The sequence below is a fragment of the Salmo salar genome, chromosome ssa20, assembly GCF_905237065.1.
Source record: "Salmo salar chromosome ssa20, Ssal_v3.1, whole genome shotgun sequence".
NCBI lineage: Eukaryota > Metazoa > Chordata > Actinopteri > Salmoniformes > Salmonidae > Salmo > Salmo salar.
In genome coordinates this window covers 45,888,320-45,909,116 of record NC_059461.1, presented here as the reverse complement: position 1 = coordinate 45,909,116, position 20,797 = coordinate 45,888,320, and the positions used below count along the sequence as shown (strand labels likewise).

Sequence of the window (20,797 nt, the reverse complement as noted above, 5' to 3'; positions counted from 1 at the left end):
ACAGGATGTTTTTGTGTTGGTTAAGGGCAGTCAGGTCTGGAGAGAACCAAGGGCTATATCTGTTCCTGGTTCTAAATTTCTTGAATGGGGCATGCTTATGACTATCACATCTCTGTACACAACACACATACAATTATCTGTAAGGTCCCTCAGTCGAGCAGTGAATTTCAAACACAGATTCAACCACAAAGACCAGGGAGGTTTTCCAATGCCTCTCAAAGAAGGGTATCTATTGGTAAATGGAACCAAATTTAAAAAAGCAGATATTGAATATCCCTTTGAGCATGGTGAAGTTATTAATTATACTTTGGATGGTGTATCAATACACCCAGTCACTACAAAGATACAGGCGTCCTTCCTAACTCAGTTGCTGGAGACGAAGGAAACCGATCAGGGATTAGTTACGGCATGGTGACTTTAAAACAGTTGCAGAGTTTAATGGCTCTGAAAACTGAGAAAACTTAGGATGGATCAACAACATTGTAGTTACTACACAATGCTAACCTAATGGACAGAGTGAAAAGAAGGAAGCCTGTAAAGAATAAAAATATTCCAAAGCATGCATCCTGTTTGCAACAAGGCACTAAAGTAATACTGCAAAGAATATGGTAAAGCAATTCACTTTTTGTCCTGACTACAAAACAGTGTCTTTAAAACAGTAACAGAGTTTAATGGTTGTGATAGGAGAAAACTGAGGATGGATCAAAAACATTGCAGTTACTCCACAATACTAACCGAAATGACAAGGTTTGCAACAAGTCACTAAAGTAAAACTGCAAAAAATGTGGCAAAGATATGAACTTTATGTCCTGAATACAAAGCGTTATGTTTCGGGCAATTCCAACACAACACATCACCGAGTACAACTCTTCATATTTTCAAGCATGGTCGTGGTGGCATCATTTCAATTTTTTTCCCTTTTTCTTTTTTACGTTATGGGTATGCTTGTAATCGGCAAGTACTAGGGAGTATTTTAGGATAAAAATAAACAAATTAGAGCTAAGCAGTCAAAATCCTAGAGGAAACCTGGTTCAGTCTGCTTTCCAACAGTCACTGGGAGACAAATTCACCTTTCAGCAGGACAATAACCTAAAACACAAGGCCAAATCTACACTGGTGTTGCTTACCAAGATGACTTTGAATGTTCCTGAGTGGCCTAGTTAACAGTTTTGACATAAATGGGCTTGGAAAACTATAGCAAGAATTGAAAATGGTTGTCTAGCAATGATCAACCACCAACTTGACAGAGCTTGAAGAATAAAAAAAATAAATAATGTGCAAATATTGTACGATCCAGGTGTGCAACGCTCTTAGAGACTGACCCATAAAGACTGTAATCGCTGCCAAAGGTGATTCTAACATGCATTTACTCAGGGGTGTGAATACTTATGTAAATGAGATATTTCTGTATTTCATTTTCAATAAATTTGCTAACATTTCTAAAAACATGTTTTCCCTTTGTCATTATGGGGTATTAAGTGTAGATGGGTGAGAAAAAAATCTATTTAATCAATTTTGAATTCAGGCTGTAACACAACAAAATGTGGAATATGTCAATTGGTATGAATACTTTCTGAAGGCACTGTACAGTCAGATTAAACCTCATTCAGATCACAATCAAGGGCTTTCTTAGGTTTAATATATATCAAAAAATTGTACCTTTATTTTTATGAAGACATTAATTACAAGGGTGACCTAGCCAATTATTTCAAATTCTTATGAAATATAATGGACTTGTATACTTTTACTGGGCAGCAATCAATATCAATGACAATCTGTTTATTGTAATATACATTTTATTATATGAATCAGATTAACTTAATTGAGATGATTTCACTTTCAATGTCTGAATAAATAGCAACAATGAGGAATACATTACTAAAACAGTGACAAACGCGGTATCAACATCAATGTTTTCCTGTGGTTTTGGTGACATTTGAAGGTACAGCACATCACTCCATAGACAGAGGGGTAATTGATACGGATGACCCGTAAAACGATTAGTGATCAACGCGGGTGAAAGGGTGCTGTCAATCATCTGTCCACTTGACCTGTGGTGTGCACAGCAGAGGCACGCGCGCTATATCTGCATAATGTGGGCTAATAGGCTACCACAGGTGTTGGCGGGCTGCTTCATTTTTTTTTCATTCACTGGGCAAGTTAAACATTTCGGTAGATACCCCTCCGTGCACTGACGTTTGGTTTGGTCTGGTCGCGTCCCCTGGTGTCCCACAGCGAGAGAGCCGAGCAGTGGCATCACATTATCCTACAACAACAGGGGTCGACCCGGGGTTTATTAGAATTTGCCACGCAGCTCCACTTCTCCCCTGAACCGCAGAAGGAGGGATGGAGATGGGGGGGTTTCCTCACTTAATCACCCGCCATGGCTTTTCAAAGAGAGGGAGAGAAAAAAAAATCTACTTTAAATTTGCGGTGATGAAAAATCAATAAAGCTGTAATTGCTTGGCTTATCGCCGTGCGCGGGAACAAATTGGGAGGAGAAGGCTGCCGCCCGCGCACATTTGGCTGCAGCAGCGCGGGAGTTTTTGGGGTTCACTGGGCCAGCTGAGGGAAAAGGTCTCGCGTGATAATTAAATCTTCTCACACTGATTTTCTGCCAAATTTATTTCCCCAGGGTCCATAACTCTGATTCACTGCTTACAAGCCAGGCATAACTAATCATTTCAATGCGGGGTAGCCTAACAGCAAAACTGAATGGGGAGAGGGGGGAAGAAAAGAAAGAAGGACATTGACTCGACTTGTGGACACCAATTCAACTCCAAATCAAACATCGTTTAGGAGAAAAAAAATATCGGTGGAGTAAGTAGGCTAATAGACGACGATATTGTAAAGTAGTTTGTTTCTGTAACGCCAGCATGTAAAACATTTACATCTACTGTAGCCTCTAAATGCGTAATTTATTGGCCTCTCTCTCCAAATAAGGCAGTATTTATTCACCTTTTTAATCAAAGAAACAAATATATGTCATAAAACCGGTTAACTGTCAGTGCAATATTCCTCAACATGTTCAAGACATTATTGTATTGACAGTGAACATAATAACACAACAAATAAGTTGATCCATCGCACTACACTGCCACTAAACGACAAGTGATGAGTCCACCCCAGGATCGATAACAGGTCAATACAAACCAGATTTTCTTAGATCAAAATCACTGTGAATGATATTCTGCCAGAGCGCACAATAGAAACACAGTCAGCTTTCTCAGAGCATCCAGGAGATACCCTCGATATAGAGGAAAACAAAGCCACAATGGATAGCCTACAGTAGCAAAAATGGAATTAGGCCTAATGACAAGTGCATGACAATGCGTTGACGTTATTCACCGTGTCTCATCATCAGCGCATCTCCCATATTAGACTTCATGCAGGGTGATAATCGACACATGAACACCGATGTTTACCAGGTGCTGAATATCTCGGCTTGTCCTTCAAGTGCTGTGGCAGGATCCTCCTGCCCGCCCGGTAATTAAAACATTTAAAGCAGAACGAGTCCCGTGCTCCGGGGTGTGATACGGGGGTCAGACGCCTGTAGATTCTAATTTGCGCGTCATTTGTATTCATGACAGGGTGCGTGCTAAATATTTAACAGCAGTCAGGTAGGAGTTTGTATTGTTAGGCTTTCGAGGTCAAATCATTTAATTTGCAGGCAGATTATATTAAAGCGTCCAATCCCCCCTCTCACTTCAATTTTTTTTTTATTACCACCAAAGATACAAATTGAGGCACATAAAGATTGGGAGAGCTTGTTATCCGCTGCCTATTTATTAATTTTAATTATAATACGGAGCCCATCATTTATTGTAAGGCATGATAGCACATGTGAATGGTAGACTAGGGAACAAATCGGGGTATTACACATTATTAAATGGGGCATAATCACACTGGCTGACTTCAACAAAATATGAATTCAAACATTGCAAGTGAATGCAGATAGATAGGCCTACTAGAGACACAGACAAGGCTCACCCTTAACCAGCACTCTAATTACAGCTATGCTTAGAACATGAAATGTATCCCAGTTTCTCCATATGGGTACTTGTTCTCCTCTATAGGAGAAGGGGAAAAGAAAAGACATCTCTTGGTTTGGCCATTTTCTCTCCCACTCCCTCTCTTGTTACTTCACTTTTTTTCTGTTCTACTCAGCAAGGCCAGAGATGAAGTCCAGACATTTTCCTCTTTAGAATGGGGCTGGTGATTGACAACAGAGCTAGTTAAATGGTGATGAGGTGTTAATGGCTGCAGGGTCAGGGAGAGATGGTGAATATTTAATCACCATATAATTCCAGAACACAGCCACATACAGACAGGTACACACCCCAACCCGTGACCCATCCTACAAACAGCATAATTAAAGAAACAGTTATTTTGTTTTAATGCCAAAAGAGCAAGCCCGTAGTATATATTCCTCCTAATGATATGGGTTAAAAAGCTATTACATGTCTCATTAAAATATATGATCTTCCAATCTGCCAGCGGTTTGGGGTGATGGGGACAGAGAGAGGTGCATATGACTTAAATACCTAAATACCATCAGCATAGGCGCAGGAACACAACCCTTTACAACATCATGTAGTCGTACACAAGATTCAGATGCACCAACGAGGATGATGACAGCCTTCTGGGTGTATTGGCTTTGAAGTGGCATGGCTGTGTGTGGGAATGGCTGAGGTTATTAAGGAGTTGACATGCATTTCCATATTGACTGCATGATGGTAGAGCCTCTGCCACCGGCTCCTCTGAACAACCATACATGTGAAAAGAAGGGGAATTAACAGTCTTAATGAGCCCGGGTTTGATCTCTCTCTGCCACACAATGCATGCTACACCTGATTCATTTGCACCTTTTCATATCAGGAGGGCTAGTGGTGTGGACTCACTCACTCACTCACTCACTCACTCACTCACTCACTCACTCACTCACTCACTCACTCACTCACTCACTCACTCACTCACTCACTCACTCACTACCTCACTACCTCACCTCACCTCACTCTCTCAAACATCCATCAACTTCTTGGAGTGTGTGAGCACTGGGTTGAGGACCACAGCCTTTACATCTGAGCATAGAGGAACCTTCTACACCTGGGGCCACAGACGACAGCCACTGACATAGAGTCAGTCTTGCCCTCACACCACATTGGCCTGAATCCTGGTGTTAGTGTGTGGAATCACACTCCTCAGCTAAAACAACAAGTCAGGGCAGCAATACATACACCAGTCATACATAGTGGTTCTCTCTTCCCAAGTTTCATTTTCCAACTCTAGTATTTTCCCTTCGACAGACGAAAAAGTAACAGCCCTTTCAAGTTGAGAATACTTTGTTAAATTATGACCATGGGGCCAAGTATAGATCCGGATGCACTCTTGATAAAACCCACTTTGCTCAGGGGCAGCCAGTGTATAATAATATAATAATAGTGTGCATATCACAGCTTCCACATGAATCGAGAACGGTTTCGATTAGTACCACTAACCGTCGGACTTGTAAATCTATTTGTGAAGTGGAGTGTAGGTGGCTGTTCTCGTCTTCTCGTCCTCCCTCTTTCGTTTGGTTTCATTTTGTTCTTCTTAGCGGTTCAAGCGGTAACTTTCTTGTCGGGGCTGATCTGTAGGAGCCCCTGCGGGAGTGCATGGGAGACCCCGGTGACCCAGCGTTTAATAAGCATCGGGCCCACCTCCTCTGTTTAGTGGCCCATTGAGAAGCGGGGCTGGGTGCCAGTAGACCGTGTAACTCCAGCTCACTGTCTTCGAGGTCAGAGCCAAAGCAGCTGTTGGGTCGACGAGGGCGCTTTGATGAGACATTTTGCACCTAACTATTTCGGTCCACTCTCCCAAAGAGGACCAGGAATAAAAAACCAAGCCTCGCAGCCTTATGCAGGCACAGCGCGTTACTTAATAAAACAGGAACAGTTTGAGAGAGGAATGAAGTGGCTTTGAGCTGGGGGGGGGGTCAATTGATTCCAAAAAAGGCGAGATTACAGCGTGAACTCTGCTTAAGAAACCTACTTGACTGGGAGCTCGGCACCATAGCCTGGAGCCACACACTTACTCAACACTTTGCCAATGTCTCCACTGAGAGAAAGAGAGAGGGAAGGGGGAGAGAAAGAGAGAGAAAAGGGGAGGGGGAGAGAGGGAGGAGAGGGCCGGAGCAGCAAGAGAAATGAAAAATAGAACGAGAGAATGACAAGACCAAAAACTGAGGGCGAAACAGAGAGCGATTTAATTTATGTCCTCGCTGCCAACGGAGGAAAGACCAGAGTAGGTTTGCAGGGCTAATTAATTTCTGATGGCCGGGCTTTCATTTGGCTAAAAGGTCACCACACTTTAAAGGTCATGCACAGTTTCCCACTGTGTGTGTGTGCGTTACTGTTACCAAACCCCTTGAATTACTCTCCAGAAGGAATATGGTGCAACACATAACCAAGTAAAGACACTGGTAACATGTCATGTAGCACAACTCGACAATAATGACACTGAACACCTTCAGCAATCTGGAGGTTTTCAGTATGTGTGTGTGGTGTAATGCTATGAAATGCTTTGTTTCTCAAAGACACGGTAGAGGTAGATACGTGCAAAATGTAATGAATTCAATGCTAGCTACGTCCGCACACACACTTACACGGACGGAAGCTCAAACACGCACACACACGAAGCCATCCCCACCTGCACCCTGACGATCCTGACATTTTCTCATTCATTTCAGGCCAACACCAGGACGTCACTGACTCAATTTCATTATCCGCTAGCACTTTCTGTTGCTCCATAAGCAAATGGCTCCTGACTTTATTTGAAAATGTCTGTCGAAATGCTGTCTGCTTCCCAAATAGCACCCTATTCACTATGTCAGCGGTTTTCAAACTTTTTTGGGCCGGGGACCTATTGTGATAGCAAATTCATCAGGGGCCCTCTTATAATCAGAATACGACTTGAGTGAGACAAAAATAGCATACAATGCATGGCCAGACGAATCAAGTCTCGGGCATTGGGAAGGAACATTTTAAAGGTCTGCCTCTTCGCATCGGAGAGAAAATGTTGCATTTTTCAAGCTAATTTCCTGGAATTCTGTACATGATGTTATGGGGCAGAGAGATTTTCCTACAACTCTGTGAGAAAACTTACCAGTTTTAAAGCTTAAATTACAGTGCATTTATGTACAGTATAATAAAAATAAATAAAACATGAAAAGTTGAAATGTCTTGAGTCAATAAGTATTTCAGTCCTTTGTATGGCGAGCCTAAGTAAGTTCAGGAAACCGTTCAAGGAATTGATTGATTGAATTTATTTAACAATTTGTCAAATCCATACATAAGGGCGCTCCAGCTGGTGACACCTCCACATTCAATTTAAGAAAATCATCAAGGATAACACAATAAAGTTTAACATCTTATTTCCATTGTGGTCCTTTTGAAGAAGTGAAGGGGAAGGGGGAATACAACAAGGTTAGGCGGCGAGTGTAATGACAACAGACAATGACGGACACAATTTTTGTTTGTTTCACAGCGACCGATAATGTTCCTAATAAACAACTATGGACAGGTACATCTTCCTTGTCTCACATACCCTTAATATATAAACAATCAATCCCTAACATACACACAAGACAACCCCATTATAATAAACAACAGGCACCAAAAAGGCAGACCATATGCTATCCTGAGCATTTCCCTCCCCGTCACCTACTTTAATCTTCCCGCTCACTTTTGAGACATGCTACTATTTAGCAATTTTTTCAGTGAGAACTTGAAACTACCTATTGAGGTTATACGTTTCTAATTCTTTGGAAGATTATTCCAAAGAATGGCAGCCGAGTATAAAAATGTTTGTTTCCCCATACCACTTTTAAATCTAAATTCAATCTATGTCCCTCCTTCTAGTTGAATAGTTATGGTTATCCCTTACTAAGTTAAAGTAGTTACATAAGTATCTGAGGACCATACTGTGGACAATCTGATGTACAAGACACCATTTTATCTGAGCGACTCTCCCCTCCACTTTAAGCCATCTAAGGCTTTCAAAGTGGGAATAGTCAAGATGCGTAAGTGCTGGAAGTTTACGAATAATCCAGACTAATTTGTTCTGAGATGTCTGCAATTAATTTTTTAATACCTTGAGGGCACTATTGTACCAGGAAGAGCATGCATGGTCGAAGTGGCACTGAACAAGAGCCCCTGCCAATGTCCCCATTGCATTCTCATCCAGATATTTGGAGGTTCTAGCCAGGAACCTAATTTTATGGTTCACTTTGGCGATAACATTTTGTGCCATGCCCTGTCAGTTGGTTATCTAGCACACATCCAAGATACTTAACAGTCTTTTGCTGTGGCTACTATGCCACCTACTACCACATTAAAATCTGAGGATTTCCTCAGTTTCACTTTGGACCCGAACAAGATGGACTCTGTTTTCCAAGGTGAAGTGACTGCTTATTGTCATATAGCCATTTACTGACATTCAGAAGTTCAGCACTGAGGGCTTTCTCAACCACATTTTTGTCTTGGTGGGAAACCAACAGTGCAGAATCATCTGCATATAGGAAAAGGTCACATGTACACGCAGATTTCAGATATAAGTAAAAGTGGACCCAGCAAACTCCCTTGGGGTACCCCGCAGTTCAAGATTTTGGGTTTAGACAGGGTCCCATCCACATCCACCATCTGTTTTCTTCCTTGCAGGTAAGAGCTGACCCATTTTACTGCTAAGTTGTTAAAGCCCATGGCTCTTAGTTTGATTAACAGAATCTCATGATCCACTGTATCGAACACCTTTTGGAGAACTAACATAACCATACCACATAATTTCCCTCCGTCTACTTCCTTTCTTATGTGGTCTGTCAGATATAGTAGGCAGGTGTCAGTGGAATAGGATTTCCTGAAGACAGATTGGAGCTCATAGAATAGGTTATGCAAGGAAATATAACTGTCAATCTGCTTGAACATAATCTTCTCCATGTCCTTCGATAAAGCACACAGGATTGAGACAGGCCGATAGTTTCCATGATCTAATTTATTCCCTTTTTTTGTATAAAGGAATGACCTTTTCAAGTTTTAGTTCAGTGGGAAAACACCCTAGTTCAATAGACAGATTCACAAGTTGAGTTACACAGGGGGTGATATTTACCACAGCATCCTTTAGAAATCTGGCAGGAATGTTGTTAAGGCCAGTTGCTTTGGAATGGCCAAGTTCTTTCAGCCTATCATGGTGAAACCGCTCAGGGTTTCACCATGAGGCCAATTGTGATTTTAAAACAGTGACATTACTGAGTACCACACTCCATATTTTCAAGCATAGTGGTGGCTGCATCATGTTATGGGTATGCTTGTAATCGTTAAGGACTGGGGAGTTTTTCAGGATAAAAAAATAAACAGAATGGAGCTAAGCACAGGCAAAATACTAGAGGAAAACCTGGTTCAGTTTGCTTTCCTCCAGACACTGGGAGATTAATTCACCTTTCAGCAGGACAATAACCTAAAACACAAGGCCAAATCTACATTGGAGTTGCTTACCAAGAAGACAGTGAATGTTCCCAAGTGGCTGAGTTACAGTTTCAACTTACATCTGCTTGAAAATATATGGCAAGACCTGAAAATGGTTTAGCAAAGAGAATAAATTAGAAAATAATAAATGGGCTAATGTTGCACAATCCAGGTGTGGAAAGCTCTTAGAGACTTACCCAGAAGGACTCACAGCTGTAATCACTGCCAAGGGTGATTCTAAACATGTACTGACTCAGGGTGTTAAATACTTATCTAATCAAGATTATAGTGTTTAATTTTTCATGGTTTGTGAACACTTTCTGAAGGCACTGTAAGTCACGTCTAAAGAAGTTTGGCAATTGCTGGCTGGTCTGTGTGTGCCGGTCTTTATGCCTGTCTGCCAGCCCATCCGCCTGTCCACTTCCCGTCCATCCATCACCACCACTCAGCTGCAGACCACCAGTATGTATTGATGTTACACAAAGCATTATGGGTACTGTAGCACATCATGCTACACAGTCCACCTATAGTACCACCTCCACTACTAAATTGATGACACGGACCAGGCTCACCTTCCAACTTCATCTTCTTGGCCTCCTCGTCCTTCCTCTTCTTGGCTTTCAGTACCTCATCTGTTATGGCTGGAAAGGAGAGAGAGAGACCCTCATGAGCAGAGCAAATAGCACATTTCTTTATCAAACAACATAACCAGCACACGTCGCTGAGCAGTGTATCTGTATCAAGGAGGAGTGTTTTCTCCATTGTTCTCTAACACGATAAACCCCTTAACACGATAACCTCTCTCACTTTTAATATAGAGACCTAGCTAGCTTAGTCTTACATTGAATAACCCACCTCTCTCTAAGTTTAATATCTTACTCTTGAATTTAATAACTGAACTCGGGCCTTAGATTTAATTGCTTATCGTTCCTCTTAAACCTATTAACCTATCGCCCCGATCTGGTTTCTTACTGTCTCGGGGGCCACCCAGGCCCTGCTTTTACCCTGCGCATTATCCCAATGAATTGTTCTCTCGGAGCAGTAATAGGAAATCAGCTCAGAAACAGCGACTGGCGTAAGAGATAAATCAGATCTGGGGGGGCCTCTTGGTTTGCTAGTATATTGAATCTAAATTGCAGCCCCCACGCCCCTCCGGCCCCCTTGTGTGGCGCTCCATGCACACCATCCATCTTGTAGGCTGATAATGGAGCCGGCCCAATTCCACCTGATGTTTGCATTATTACATTTTAGTACGCTAACGAGCTGCGGCTAATCCAGCCAGAGGAGAAGAGGAGGAGGAGGACGGGATCGGATGCAGCAGCCAGGGCCTCCATGGCATGTTTTGGTCTTATTCTTTTCTCTGTCGCTCTCTCTCCGTTCCTCGATGATGATTTGAATGAAACATAGACCCGGCGTCACTACATAGCTCTATGGGCCCCGAGGCCCCTCGAGCTGCAATTACACATATAATCACAATTGTATTTCAACAGAGCCCGCGACTCTCATCCCCTTCTCTCTTCTCCTCGGCCCTTCCAGCCAAGACGGAATGAAGCGTAAATGAAGTGAAAGACTTCTGCCATCCCCAACACTTTGTTTTATTATGACCTAATTTAATCAAAGTCCCCGTCACAGAATTGCCAGGAAGGCAACGATGAACTGGAGTCCCTAATAGACAAAGAAATATACCTCCAATAATGATCCCTATACGCCCTACAGATATTCCCCATATATCTATTTATATGGCGTATTTCTGGCCGTGTGGATGCTGTTGTTTACGACTGTACATTACCAGTGTGTTGGGTATATAACAGTGGCGAGGTAAGGATGTACTAAGGTTGTATTAATGTTTTTCCAGTAGCGCTCCTTATTGATGTAATTAAATAGGATCTGGCTCCGTTGTGAGGACCGACTTTCATTGTTTGTGGGGGTAGGATCCCCTGGAGGCAGCGCGGAGATGAGAGATGGATAAACAGTTTGATTTTGTGCTATCGCCCCGAGCAGTATACTGGAGAGAGAGAGAGAGAGAGAGAGAGAGAGAGAGAGAGAGAGAGAGAGAGAGAGAGAGAGAGAGAGAGAGAAGAGAGGGATGGAGGAAGGGAGGGAGGGCAGGGGGGAGAGAGCACGTAAAGCAGAAGGATAAGAGAACCAAGTAAAGGGCTGGAGGGGGAGACAGACAAACAAGCAGAAACAGAAAATAAATCACTCTTCACTGTCTCACTTCTTTCAGTCTTTTTTCACTTCTCTTATCTGTCTCACTTTCTCACTTACCCTCCTGTCTGTCTCACTCAGGGGCTAGCGGTGATGGAAGGGAGCTGGTAAGTTGGAAGGATTAGGGAAGTTAGCAGCCATTTCAAGCTAAGTCATTGTGCTAAAGAGGCAGAACGTCAGCCACATCAGACTGTGGCTGTTGAGTTAAGTAGCCGCTGTACGAGTGTGACGGCCATTTTGTCTACGGCGATTACTAAACAAAGACGGCAGACGAGGACTCACAGGGAGAAGGCAGAACTTATGGCCTGCAGCACGAACACACACACACACACACACACACACACACACACACACACACACACACACACACACACACACACACACACACACACACACACACACACACACCCCTAGTCCATCCATATGCAGTCACACAAAGACCTGTTCGCTCTACTTCCACATACTGCATGCATTCACAAACAAACACGGTACACCCACATTCATTTCATATTAGTTCTCTAGTGCAGTGTTCTCCTCTCCCCTTCTCTCTGTCCTCTTTTCTCGGTTTTGGAAAAGTTTAAACTCATTAAGTGTAATGTTATTGGAGACTCAATTTTACACCGCTCACTCATCAACTAGTAAGATAGCAATAAAGCCCAATGGCTCATCGGAGACGCTAATGCTTTGAAATAAATGATGCGCTGCAACAGAATCGTAATTAATTTACAGTCCATATTGATAGCCCTGCCATACCCTGCACTATCTTTTTTCATCTCTGCTAACATCTTCATTATTGGGGGAAATCGCCTGAGTGAAGGAGGAACCGAGTCAACATCGCTGATGAATTGCCTGAGAAAGATGCGGCGGCCCACTCAAATGTTGTGCCTTGGCACATCAATTTCTCTTAAGCATTTAATTATGGCGAACAATAAACAGCGTTGGATATGACATTTTTTAACGGTGTAGTAAGCAGAGGAAGTGGATTCCAGGAATTCAAATCAGTCTGTTCTTATTCTGGTTTACCTGCGAGGAAGACACAGTTACCTTGAATACCTTCAAACACCTGTGTTATTTGACACAGGCATAAAAAGACAATGTGTGTGTGAGGGAGAAAGATGTATGTGTACACATGTATTAGAGAGACACACACAGGAAAATACGTTTTGTGTGTGTGTGTGTGTGTGAGGTTGGAGGTTACCGTTATTAAGAGTAAATGAGACGGTTACTCGCTGGCAGAGAAAATCTTCCTTAGAGCAGGGCTCAGAGGCATAGCCCCCCCCACACACTCCTACTCAAACGGTCTACAAAAACAGCCAACTCTAGCCCTCTTACCCCAGCATCCTCACCCCTCTACCTATCCTCCTCAATCACATCCCTCCTTCCCTGAGCACCAGCGCTCTCGCTTTCTTTCTCTCTCCCCTTCAGCCCCAGGCCTCTCAATCAAACCAAACAAAGCTCATCCTGCTCCTCTGTGATTAATTACTCAGGCCTGAATATCAAAATCAAACACCCCCGTGTGAAGAGAAGGGGCTCCGCTTTAGAGCGCCGCGCCCACCGAAGGCAGACAGACAGGGGGACGGGAGGGTGGGCTACGCCTCCCTGCCTGCCTCACACACACACCTCTACCCCCCTCCAGCCCCCAACCCCTTAGAGAAGTCCAGTCCAACCCTTTCCCCCCCACACCCCACTTGTCTCCTCTACATTTCCCTCTCGTTTGTAAGTTCACTGGTCCATCAGGAGCTCGCTCCCCTTTCTGAAGCAGGGGTTTTACTACTACTATGGCGGCATCCTAAATGGCACCCTATTCCCAATGTAGTGCACTAATTTTGACTAGGGCCCCAAAGTAGTGCACTAAATAGAGAATAGGGTGCCTTTTAGGACGCAGCCTACTACTGGTACTGATAGTGGTGGTGGTGGAGGTAAGGAGGGGGAGAGGGAAGGGCTTTTAGACTGATCTACACTGACTAACTAATCAGATGGGAACACCATCCATCGCTTTTCCTCATCTCCACAGAAGGCTTATTTTCCAGTAAACCGAAGTGCAGGTAGAAAGGGAGAGAGAGAGGGAGAAAAAGAGAAAAGGAGAGTGGAGAGATGACAAAAAAGGCTCCCCCCGCAAGGAGCTGAGCTCGCTCCCTTTCCCTCTCGATCACACTGACGATTTCCCCCCACCCCCAACAGGGCTCTATAAACCCCCTCTAACACCCCATTCACATCACATGCATCACCCGAGCACCTACAGCTAGGCTACATGATACGGTATGTGTCCCAAATGGCACCCTATTCCCTATGTAGTGCACTAGTTTTGAACAGGGCCCAAAACTATAACCTTTTGACCAGGACCCATTACCAGGGCTCTGGTAAAAAAAGAAAGTAGTGCACTACATAGGGAATAGGGTGCCATTTAGGATGCATCCACAGATAAGTTAATGAGAGAAGGGACTGGAGGAAATCAACGCAAACAATGGAGTGGTTGGAGGGAATAGATAGAGGAGTGGATGGAGCGAGGGAGTAGCTTGGAGGAAGAGCTCATTTGCACACTACAGACTACACTGGAAAAACCCCTAGGAAATGCAAACAGAACTCCTGGTCTACTGACACTGCTCAATAAGTCCTGCGGAACAGCAAAGAATTATAGTATCAAAACCAAAATGGGAAAACAGTGGGATACAAAAGGATAGAAAAGCAGAGAGAAGCACTGATCTGACTGTGAAATACAAATGCAAAACAAGTCAACAAGTCAGCTTGTGTGTATTACCCACTCCTCAACATGTTATGGATGTGTGGGTAGGGGTGTGTGTTGGTGATGCGCGGGTCAGCTCTTTGTTCACCCGCAATTATTAATAACCCATCCGCATTCGGCTAATAAAGGGAAAATCTGAGGGCCACACCCGAACCTAACCTGAAAATATAGAAAATGCTCTGTAGAGAGACGCCGGAAAAATAAGAATATTTTTAAGCCTTATTTAGATGGGCCTATTTTTCTGATTATAATTTCCAACATTTTAGTAGGCTATTTGTTAGTCAACTTGTCTTTAATTAGAAGCATGCAGTTTATTTTGGGTCATTACTTGCTACCCTAGAACACAAGTCAAATTGGGCCACAGCAGGCCAAATTCAAATGTACATTTGTTGTTTCATTTGACTGCAACAACTTCTTAATTCTGTAGGAGTTAATATTATGGAAGATTTTGTGAGAAGTTATAGGTCTACAGTCAGTGTCCAGATTTCAGTTACTATTCCATTTAACCCATCTGTAGGACGTCATTGTAAATAAGAATTTGTTCTTAACCGACTTGCCTAGTTAAAGGTAAAAAAAAAAATAATATTCTGAACAGGACAGTTCCCTTGACGTGCCATATTTGAAGTCCCCGTTTTGTGACTGTCGAATTTGTATAGTGCCTCACAATCATCACACATAACATCTTTCCCAATCATTAGGCTACTGTTCAGGCACTTCCTTCTCTTTATTTTCACAGCTTTTCGCTTTTTGAATTCAACTGACCTTTTTGCCTCATGGATCGAAGTTAACTTTTTCTGCTCAAAAGCATTTGGCAATTGGCGTGTATTTGGCGTACGTACAGTTGGCCCTAAAGCTTAGGCTTATGCACTAACACCAGATAAACATTAGGAAAGATAGATATGAATTGCACAAGAATTCTACATTTATGGATTTTTAATGCGTTGTTATTGCTTAATTCAACCCGCCGCCACTCACCCGCCCTTCATCCACACAATATTTCATGACCCCAAACCCGCCCGCCCAGTGGATATAACCGAGTCAATCTGCACATCCCTAGTGTGTGTGTGTGGATGTCTGTGTGTGTGTGTCTGTGAGTTTGAGCGAGTTTGTGTGTGCATACTGTATGTGAATTTGGGCATGTGTGTTTGTGGGTGAATACGTGTGTATGGAGAGTAGGGGGGGGGGTACCTGTTATCCACCCGCCAATCAAAGTGAATCTGAATGTCAGGAGGAGAGGAAGCATGATAAATCAACCCTACGCCCAACGACAAACATAATACTAGCCGCGGCACCGCGCGATTGGAGAAATGTCCCTTTGAATCAGGAATGCACTTTACAGTGAGCCACAGCCAGGCAACCTGCACAGTGCGGACACACGTACGTACACACACACAGGCACGTATACAAACACACACACGCTCACACCCATCCATTCATTCGTCCACAGGCCAGGAGACGAGAGAGATGGATTTAAGTGAAAAAGATGCGATAAAATGATCAGCCATTAAATGAAATGTAACCCCCGTGGCCTCGCTAGGCTTCCTTTAGGACTAGAATGCAGAGAGTGTCACAGTTAGGAATAATGAGGGCAAGAGGTGATGCTTTTCTCACCAGGGCACTGCCACTCTCTGCCACTAGGTGGCACAGGATACTGTGTGCCATAGTAACAGACGAGAATGCCAGAGGCCGCTGGGTGTGTGTGTGTGTGTGTGTGTGTGTGTGTGTGTATACGTACGGAGGGGCTTAAGTGCATGTAGTTCTATTAAAACCATTCCGTGTACACCTTGTAAGGCATAATTCTGAACAGGGAAATCAGGCCGGTGCATTAATTTCATTGAACAGTTGAACAATAGGTGGGTGGAAAAGCTTTCAGAGAAGCGTGATAAAAACACAAGTTAAAATGGACAATAACACACAAGGTCCCTTTGACTGAAACAGTTACTTCATGTTTTCTACAGTAAATAGAAAGTACGAACACAAACCTGGGATGTATTATTAGTACACAGTGTGGCAAAACGTTTTGCAACAGAACACGTTTTGCACTAAAAACACTAGGAGTTTTTAATTGGACAAATTCAGGGAGGTCCCTCCATGTTACATCCCATTTGATTCTGTTTGGCTCCCAGTGAATACACCCCTGAAAAGGGAGGGCAGACGCCAAACCAACTACACGGCCTGCCATCCAGCCGTGGCCTCTGATCTACTATCAAGAGAATGTAATGACGGCCCATGAAATATTAACAAACAAAACAATTAGAACGAGATATCTTACCAATTCAATCAATTATTCATTGACAATCGTCTCTCTCAGAGGCTGCTTTATTCCCTGTGTTTCCTGCTACATTTTTAGAAAAGCTTCAATTACAAGGACACACACTGGTTCTATCCCATCCTGATGATGGATCACCCTAGTGTACAACAGTAGCGCCATACATAGAGAATAGGGTGCCTTTGGGCCCCTGGTCAAAAGTTGTGGACTATGTAGGGAATAAGGTGGCATTTGGGACGCAGCCTGACTGTCGAACTACGGGAGGGGAAGAGGCACAATCAGTGAAATTACACTCGTCTCACTGAGGAGGCTCGTAATAAAACCAGAGTTCTTCAGGCTGATGAGAAATCCAATGAATTGAAAACAATTTGCGGTGATGAGGAAGAGCCGTTTGTTCTCTTTCTTTCAATCTCGATTTTCAACAGATGCCAATCAAGCTGAGAGTGGGAGGGGGGTTGGGTGATATGAGGAATCAGACAACACATTTCCAAAAAAACACTTTTTCACAAGCGCTTTTTACGCATTTCCTTCAGCGGGAAAGAAGAAACAAACTGTGTCTCGGCTCAGAATGTGAGACTACAGATGATTTTCTAGTTAATAATCAGAATGAATCATGAGGTTTAAGGTCGACAGCTTGGTAGAGACAGTAGCGACTAGTTTTCACTTTCCACATCCACATGAGACATCTTAGGCTCTGCCTGCTTTGTCCGATTGGACTATGCTGCTGTTTGTCTATGGGCTGTGGTGAGCCTGGATTTGAGGCTGTTGGAGCTGCTCTCTGTGCCCAGAGAGGAGGTGAGGATCCTCGGGTGGTGGAGGCCCCGTCCTGGGCCACAGCAGGCCATCACCCACCCAGCTACACCATGGACCTCCACTGACCCTCCCAGGTCCCGGGAGCACCCAGCAGCCTAGGCACACGTGACCCCCATGCATGGCTTACTGAGGCGGGGGTCCGAGTCTACTATCCTGGGGCCAGAACATTGCACAGCAGGGATAGGGGGTTCACTTCACATGGTCACAGGGGTGTTCAAAGTGTGTAAGAGAAGATTGTGTGTGTGTGTGGTTCAGGTCAGAGAAGCACAGCAGGCCCACAACCTTCCTCTCCGCAACCAAAGAGCAAAGATTTCCCATAATTCCACAGTTTCACCGCTGCCCTTTGGATAAAACACCTTCAGTCAGAGAAAGGACTTATGGGAAAGGCATGGAGGACCACAGGCCTCTCACGGTCAGGTTGGAGTCAGGGTGAGATGACCTTGTGGACCGTAAATAGCCCTGAGGTGTCAAACACAAACACTTACTACTGAACAGCCAACCAGAGTTTACTCCCACTAGGCCAAACAGGGCACATAGAAGTGCCTTGCTGAACACAAGGTCCTGAAAGGGCTTTATGAAGAAAACACATAACGCAGATATCACAGAGAGAAATATTCCCCAGGACTGGACGACACGCCTCCACCTCCATTTATCACCAGGTCTTTTTTTATCACTCTCCTCTGCCATTGTCTTCCTCCCTTGGCGTATCTCTCTATCTCTCCCACACCTCCCTCATCCGTCTCTACCCCCGTCCATTTCCCCCATGCTGCCCCTCCTCTCCTGTGGCAGGAGTCTGCCTCTTTGAACTGGTCCACTGCTGGGATTTGGAGGGGTGGAGTGGGGGCACACAATGTATGTCCAGCATGCTGTGTTTATATTTAAGTATGGGGTGTTAATAAGTGTGCTTGTGTATTTCCGCTAAGAATATGTGTCTGTGTGTGTGTGTGCGTTGGTGTGTGTGTGTGTGTGTGTGTGTGTGTGTGTGTGCCTGTGGTAGAATACACGCGCGTGTGTGTGTGTATGGATATCATTGTGCACATGGGTGGGAAAGGGTGTGTGTGCATGCATGTGCACGGTGTGTGGTAGGTGGGGAGTATACCAGTGTGCAGTAGGATGTGTGTTCCTGAGTCGGTGTGTGGTGAGAGTGCTGATGTGATGAATGGAGAATAATAGGCTGGGTTTCCGCGCTGAAAGACGGCGCAGGATCCCATTGTGACTGTGTGGGCGAGAAGACGGAGGCTCGCGGCTTGAGCCGGACCCCCGCACATGAAACGCAAACTCGGGGCGCTAATCGGCCGGCCGACACAAGGCGAATCAGGAGGGCGGCCACTTAGAAAGAGAATAGGGGGAGACCCGGTCCCTGTGCAGTCTCAATAGGGCTCAGCAAGACTGTTGATATCAGATAACAAACATGGAGGACAAAGGAGGTGGAGACTTGGTGGTCCTCTGGGCCTGTGTGTGTATGTGTGCGTGTGTGTGTGTTTCCAAAGCCCTCTGGAGAAGGAGAGAGACGAGGATGGACGTGGCCCCTGGACTACAAACAGCAAGGACACCACGCTCCACTGAACACTACAGGCTAACACAGAGAAGAGAGCAGAGAGACAGAATATCTAAAACACATCGTTAGAAGATTTTTCGAACGAGAGAGATGTTTTTTGCCTCGCGGTTTCAGGTATTACGTATGTTTTTAAGAGTGAAACAATAAGAGAGAAAGAATGAGAGAGCAGGGCAGAGAGGGAAAAAAAGGGAAACAGAGTGAATGAGAGAGAGACAGTTCAGAGAGAGGAACGGCACAGAGAGAGAGAGAGAGAGAGAGAGAGAGGGGTAGAAATGTGCCAAACGAGGCCCCCTCTAAGGCACCCGAGCAGACCCCCTTCTCTCTCCCCTTTCTCATCTCTTAATGCTTATTTTCATCACTTTGCTTAAAATATTGATAATCAATTAGGCCCACGTCTGTTTTGCTACAGAATCTGTGTCACGGTCTATCACACTGTCAGAGCCAATTCGCCGCTCATTCAAAGTTCATTTTTTCCTTGGCCAGTCTCTGCCTTTGGAGGAGTCATTAACCAGGGAACATAGCCCGAGGTGCAATCACCTATTCTCTTTCATTACAGGGGAGATGGAGAAGGTGAGAGAGATTATTAGAACTTTGGAATGATCACAAAGCTTCGGAGTCGCCTGTCAGATCCCCCCTACGTGTAATTCATCTGGCCCCTCCTGCTCCCCCTCTCGCTCCCCCTCTCGCCTCACCCCCCTTGGCCCCCTTATCCTCCTCCCTTTCCCCCGTGCCAGGGGTTTGGACGTAGACATTATTCATGAACATCTGCAGCGAGCTGAATATTCCGGCTGCCTCTGCCATGATGAAAAGGGAGCTGCCCCTTTGACTTTAAAATTAACATGCTGGCAAAAATATTACGGCCAAGCATTTGCAGAATTTTTCTCTGTGCAGTGCGCAGAGAGATGGATGGGAGGATGACATAGGTGTAAGAAGGAGTGAGGTACAATACAATACAAAGGGAGAAAAAGGAACATATCTTGATTGGAGTTTTTCTATTATGGTTACAAAAAAGAAAGTGTACCAAACGGAAAATCTACAATGTCATAATTAGGGCAGTAAGCATGTTCTGTAACCATGTCGGTTCTCTGTAGCCAACCCAGCCCAGGGATGTGTTCATTAGACACCAAACAGAAGAAACCAGACTGAAACAGGGAGCTAACAACCTGCACCTGTCCAATAAGCGATGCTACTTTTCGTGTAACGTTGCAAAACACTTTCCGTTGCGTGCCCTAATGAACACGACCCAGGCTGATCCAAGGCCTGTCCGTGCACCAGGCAGACTTATGCTGTTCTTAGGTACAGCTCCCCTGGGGGTCCACACATGAAAGACCAGCCAGACATATAGACAGACAGACGGACGGACAGGGAGGAGAGGATTCTTCCTCCACTCACACCAGGGGAGGAACAGCTGGACGGAAACCAAGCCTCCCATCACACTGTGTTGTTTATGCTCACTATGACCCTCTGAGAGACTCAACAGTTAAACTCCTTTGAGAGCTCCCTGTGGTTTCAGAACACCTCACAGAGGTAATGACGTAACGTTATAGCTGGCCAACTATGAGGAGTACATCAGTCAGGTTTTCGAACATGCCATTCATTTCACAACACGCAAAAGGTTTTAAGTATTCATTGGTGCATGCGGCCCCGGCAATTTGGCCGGCTGCATTTCGGCATGCAATGTGCATCCGTCTCGTCTTGCTGCTCCTCAG

General features: G+C 44.5%; 1 protein-coding gene across 1 annotated transcript in view; it reads right to left on the bottom strand.

The window, feature by feature from the left end:
* LOC123729170 (serine/Arginine-related protein 53-like) overlaps nucleotides 1-20,797 on the bottom strand; it is a 179,686-nt gene that overhangs the window by 22,659 nt on the left and 136,230 nt on the right. The window contains exon 6 of the mRNA XM_045703374.1: nucleotides 10,061-10,138. Coding sequence (XP_045559330.1) covers nucleotides 10,061-10,138 — 78 coding nt within the window. The remainder of the gene's footprint in view (nucleotides 1-10,060; nucleotides 10,139-20,797) is intronic.